General features: G+C 51.0%; 1 protein-coding gene across 1 annotated transcript in view; it reads left to right on the forward strand.

Moving 5' to 3' along the window:
• The window catches only part of CD48 (CD48 molecule), a 9,147-nt gene extending 6,895 nt beyond the window's left edge, over window positions 1–2,252 (forward strand). Inside the window, exons 3-4 of the mRNA XM_006036073.3 lie at window positions 348–614; window positions 1,211–2,252. Of these exons, the coding sequence (XP_006036135.3) occupies window positions 348–614; window positions 1,211–1,299 (356 nt within the window). The 3' untranslated portion in view covers window positions 1,300–2,252. The remainder of the gene's footprint in view (window positions 1–347; window positions 615–1,210) is intronic.
• The last annotated feature ends 3,240 nt before the right edge of the window (window positions 2,253–5,492 follow it).

The raw sequence follows: 5,492 nt of genomic DNA on the forward strand, positions 1-5,492 counted from the left end.
TAATTTTTGTTTAAGTGTTCGGGAGCCCAGCCGCCTTACCTTTGTAGAGTGGCGGCCCCCGAAGAATTTTTAAGTACCCAGAGTTCCAGGAAAAGACCTGCCCGGCTACCAGCCAGGTGCCAGTACCACTATCAGCCACCTGACGGGGGTGGCCCAAAGATCCATAATGGACTTGTGTATGAATCGACAATAGTGTCCAAAGCAGGCTAGAGGGTCAGGATGGGTCCTGCCATCAGAAACTGGCTCACAAGCCCCACCAGCAGCTTACAGCAGAACATCTGGCCCCAGCTGCTTCGAGTTGCCAGGGCTTCTGCTGCAGTTGAATGTGATCTTTGCTCTGTTCCCAGATCCTGTCCCGAAGCCCCGGGTGAATGTCACTTCTTTAAAAAAGACCAAAGGAGGGTGCAGTGTCACCTTGAAGTGCTCTGTCAGTATCCCAGATGTGACCTACACATGGTACAAGGATGACAAGAAATGCAATGATTCCAAGTTAAATGGAGACCTGGTCCTCTCTCTCACATCAGAAAGCAACATAATGTACAATTGTACTGTCTGCAACTCCGCCAGCTGCAACACTGAGTCCATATATTACCGAGGCGACTGCCAATGGCAAGGTAGTGTTTGACCTACATGCCTTCCATGGCTTTAATGCACTTCCACAGCCCCCTGGACTCTGTAGACAGCATGCGTGCATCTGAGGGAGCTGAAGGGCTCAGCATATGTGTGTGCGCAGGGGGCTTTGGCCTTAGGTGTCTTGAGGTCGACCACCCACTGCTGACCCCAACAGGGCTCCATTCAGTGAACCAATGCAAGGGTGCACACACGCACATGCCCCAAAGAGAGGAGGAGCATGGGGCCAGCATAAAGGATGTGGTCCCTGCAGTGCTCTGGGGGAGGTTACCTAGGAAAGGTGCTATCCAGACTCCCATGAAGGCTTTGCTCTGGGGGTGCTGCAGGCGTTCCCCCAAAGCAGGTCTCTTGAAGCCCTGCTATGCAGGATGAATCGGGGAAGTCCTCCCCCAAACTGGTTTGGACTACCTGAGCAGGGCTGGCTGCCAGTGGCCTACATACTTCCAGCTGGCCCATTCTTGCCCCAACTGCTTATTTCTGACTCCAGCTTGAGTCCCCACTTCCTGATTTGCCAGCTCCTAGCTTGTAGCTCTTGACCCTCTGTCTGACACAGGAATAACCTGCTCTTGTCTCCATCCAGACAGGAACACTGCCTCGTCCACGCTCCGGCTGGCAGCTGATTCTGCGGTGACTCTCGGGATCCTCCTGCTCCTCCATAACTTGCTATGAGGCTGGGGGCCCAGGGAGGTGAGCACAGCCCTGGATCCCATCCTGCCTTCTGTTCTGAGATGCACTGAGGCCACCTGCACACAAATCCACTCAAAAGCAGCACTGCAATATAGCCCAGAAGCAGCAACACGATGTGTCCAAGCCATACTGTGATATAACCACCAGTACTGCAATGTGGTGACCCATATCTCTGTCAACAGGAACCAGCTGGAGATGAACATTGTCCTAGAGAATGACAGCAATGTAGGGTGGGGAAGAGATCTCAAGGGGACATCTCCTTCTCACCCCGGCAGCGAGGCATGATGTGGGTCTGGACTAGGATTGGCAAGCTGGTCAACTGACCAGTCAAATATTATCAATTGACTGTATGTTTTTTTCAGTCAAAGAGCAATTTTACCAAACAAATGTACATTTTTAATTGCTTGATAGAAATGTGATTTAAAAATGTTTTGACACATTTCTTAATGAAATATCTGTGTATATTTTGCTATACATTATTTAGACCAAATGGCATTTTTTAAACCAGTTTTGATCAGTAAAATACCCAATCCTAGTCTAGACACATGTCCTGAGAAGCCTTTGTCAGCCAATGACAGCAATAAAGAAATGACAGCAAGTGAGGGCTCATGCGGGGTGGGGATGGTCGATCTAGCCTACCGTTACTGTGTGCACGGGGACCTGGAGACAACGGGATGGGGGCGAGAGAGCTTGCAAACAAAGCGGCTTTGGGGTTAATACTACCTGCTTTTCGGTAAAATCTTGCTGCCCCTGGAAGTGAGTGGGAAAGGTTCACCCCCTTGCAGCCAATCTGCAAGAGAGTCGGCACGAGCTGCAGCAGCCTGTATCCTCGGCATGGAAAGTGCTGGCTTGAATCTTCCGAGCAGCCGCCAAGACATGTCATGGTCCTGCTTCTGGGACTTGGGCTTGGAAAATAAACTTTTCAAACATATCAATGAATGTTTTGCTTGGGTACATCACATGAACTGGCTGCCAAACAGTTTCATAATTACATGGTGCAGCGGGTTGGGTAATTGCTCACTCTAGGTTGTTCCGTGTTTGTTTACAGTCTTTTGCCACTGTCTTTAGTGCTCCAGGGCAAACTGTGCTGGCAGGAGTCCATGTAACCAAACTCAATCCATAAATAAAACATAGATCACGGGGTTTTTTCCCAGACCCAAAGAGAGCTGTTAGGTGTGGTTTTGCCTTGCCCCCTCTACCCCTTTTTTCCCTCTGGTCCCAACAGGAAGGGCTCACTTACAGACCCTGGTCCTCTGGGAGAGCAGCACTCCTGGCATGATGTTCAGGCTCCTCCACGAGGTGACCTGACGGCTCTCCCCTTCTTGATACTCCGTTCTCACTTTCAGCTTCCCACTCCCTGGGAGCTCTCCCTCCCGCCCTGCTGTGGCTCTCAACTCCTAATATTCCTCTCCATTTGGGAGCCTTTAGCTTCCCGTGGCCAGGTAATTATCCCCCTCAACTGGCCCAGTCCTCCTAGGCTGGCTGTAATCACTCTTGACTGTCTGCAGCTGGGTGGTAGCCCCTTGCAGCCTGCTACACACAGCACGTCTCCCTGTGAGGCAAAAGCATATCACTAAGTTAATTAATTTGTACTGCCCTACTGCAGCCTCAGTTGTGGGGGAAAAGGTGAGGTTACAGACACCTTGACTACAACATTTGCTAGTCTTCGAGTACTTCACTTTACAATTCGTTCAGGGACAATTCCCTCTGCACCCCTGTGGGACACCTGTTTTGTACCCTCATTAAATTAAATATGGCACATCTTTTATAATCAGCTGTGTCTTTTAACCTGTGAACGTCTTAGGGTGTTCTGGATTGTCCCAAATGCTCACCCCCAAACCACCCCTTTCCTATGCATGCACTTTGTTAATACACATGAAGATCCATTGCTGGGGCTGGTCATTTGCCAACTGGTGTTTAGGATGAATGGCTATATACAGGCTGAAGTTGGTGCATCTCTTTCTTATGGCCTGAGAAGGGTTAAGCCAGGGTGCCCTCACCTTGGGGTGGAGTGTAAGGTGTGGGAAGGTGAGGAGTGTTGTGGACAGCTAGAAATGCTGAGAGGAGACCACAGTCCAAAAAGTGTGGATTAGGGAGACCTGGCCCCTCATTACTCCCAGCCCTCTTCATTAAACCCCTTCCTCCAATCTGCCCCCTTCCTCCACCATTGCAACCACCCAGGACGAAGGACGGGGAGTTGAGAAGGGGAGGAAATGCAGAGCTGGCAAGGATGCCACGTTAGAGCCTGGCTCTGTGGTGCCCAGCCCCAAGCCCCAGAGAGCCCAGTAGGTTGTTTCGACCATCTGATGACCCTTGAGACCATACTCTGGGGTTCACACCTGACCCTCCCCAGTTCCTCCCAGGAAATGGAAACCAGCCAGTAGGAGCATGCTGCACTGGAGAGGTGATGCCTTGGGATCCTACCTGCTCTGCCAAGCTGAGCAGGATGGAGAGGGGGCACAACCAGCCCAGGGGATGCTGCGCTCACCACGGAAGATGCCCCCTGCCTCCATGGCGGGTCTGAAAGCCCAGACACAATTTGCAGCAGCTGACAACTCAGCCCAGGAGCTGCTCCTGGTTTTCAAAGTCCCCAAGACCCAGCAGCTCCTTGGGGTTTCACAAGACGAGAGGTTCCCAACAGACTTCTGACAGCAAGAAGAGACTTGAGTAGCAATGCATCCAGCTTCTAGAGCCGGCCTTAAACAAAGACTCCCCAGGCCAGACTCATCAAAGCATCTGCAGCAAGGCAGCTGGCTCCTTTGAAGATCCTTAATGAGCGCCTGGCCTTCAAGCTCCCCGCCATTAATGAGGGGCTTGTGATAACTCAGGCTCCACTGCTGAAATGTAGCTGTCCCAGCCCACCAGATAGGCCTTTATCTCAGTATCAATATAGATTTGTGCAGGAATCTCCATGTAAATATTTGCCATTATACCCGGTCCTTTCAAACACACGCCCAGCCCAGAGCACAAAGGCAAAGCTTTCTGGCTTCAAAGAGCTGAGGAAATTCAGGGCGATCTGATTGCAATTGAAAGCAAGGGCCAAGGGGGATTGCAGAACCCTTGGGATGAATAAGCATGCTCAAAACATCCCTGAATTAAAAAAAAATTTTTTTTTAATAATTTGTATTCGTGGCCAAATTAGCCCAAACGAATTCCAATTCCAAGAGTCCAGAACCAGAAGTGGCCCTACTACCAGCAAACATCCTCCACCACACCTGGGGCTTCAGATGCTTCCGAATCCTTTGGCAGGTATCCTACTTGCAGGCCCCAGCCCGGAGGCTTGGGGTTCGGATGTCCCCGAGTTTTGCTTGCCCCCATCCATAAGGCCCTCAGAACAAGCAAGGGAAGAGACTCCCATTTCCATAACTGGGCTTAAAGCCACTGCACCTTGGCAGGTACCGAACCACGCCAGAAGAGCAGTTCTCCTACAAGGCAGTTCAGGAAAACTGCCTTCTTGGACACAGATGCGTGGTATTTCCCTTGCCAGGTTAAGAAGCCACTATGCTTGATCTGAGCCGAGAAGCAGCCCCACAATTATCATTATTGCACTGAGTCAGCACCGCCCTGGTGCCTGGGAGCCCCCCGTACGGCCCACAACCCCACTGTGCCAGGCACTGTATGCATGAAGAGCAAGCCCCTCCCCGGTAATTTTGCATTCTGCATCACATTGGAAGCTAAGGATTGACATCAAAACAACCCTGTCTATGTAATGGAAAGGGATTAGCCACCAACCACATAGATCCTTCTCCACTGGCTTTGTTTTAGGTGCTGCTGTTCATAAGGGTCACCAGGGGAAGGATTTACAGCTGCTATAAGCAGCACAGCTCCATTGGCATCAGTGGGGTCAGGTCAACCCACTCCAGCGGATGCTTTGGCACCTGGGCATACAAAACGAAAGCCCAGAGGGTATTTTTTGCAGCTGCTTCTTGAAAAAAAATCCCTTCTCTGAACAGCAGGGGACAGTAGAAGCTGCAGCCAGCTCTTGGGTGATTTGTAGGAACTAGGTGCGTTTCTCTTGCATTTGCTGCCAGGGACCTCATTTGGTAAATAGCATTTTGTGGCAACGGCTGGGTTCCCCGAAGCGTAGGCCAGGCTACAGTGAAGGCGTGTTTAGTGCTGGAAACCTCTTCCTTTCTGCAAACCAGCAGGCTTTTGAAGAAGAGAGCTGGGATGTC

The sequence above is a fragment of the Alligator sinensis genome, unplaced genomic scaffold (genome assembly GCF_000455745.1).
Source record: "Alligator sinensis unplaced genomic scaffold, ASM45574v1 scaffold771_1, whole genome shotgun sequence".
Classification (NCBI taxonomy): Eukaryota; Metazoa; Chordata; order Crocodylia; family Alligatoridae; genus Alligator; species Alligator sinensis.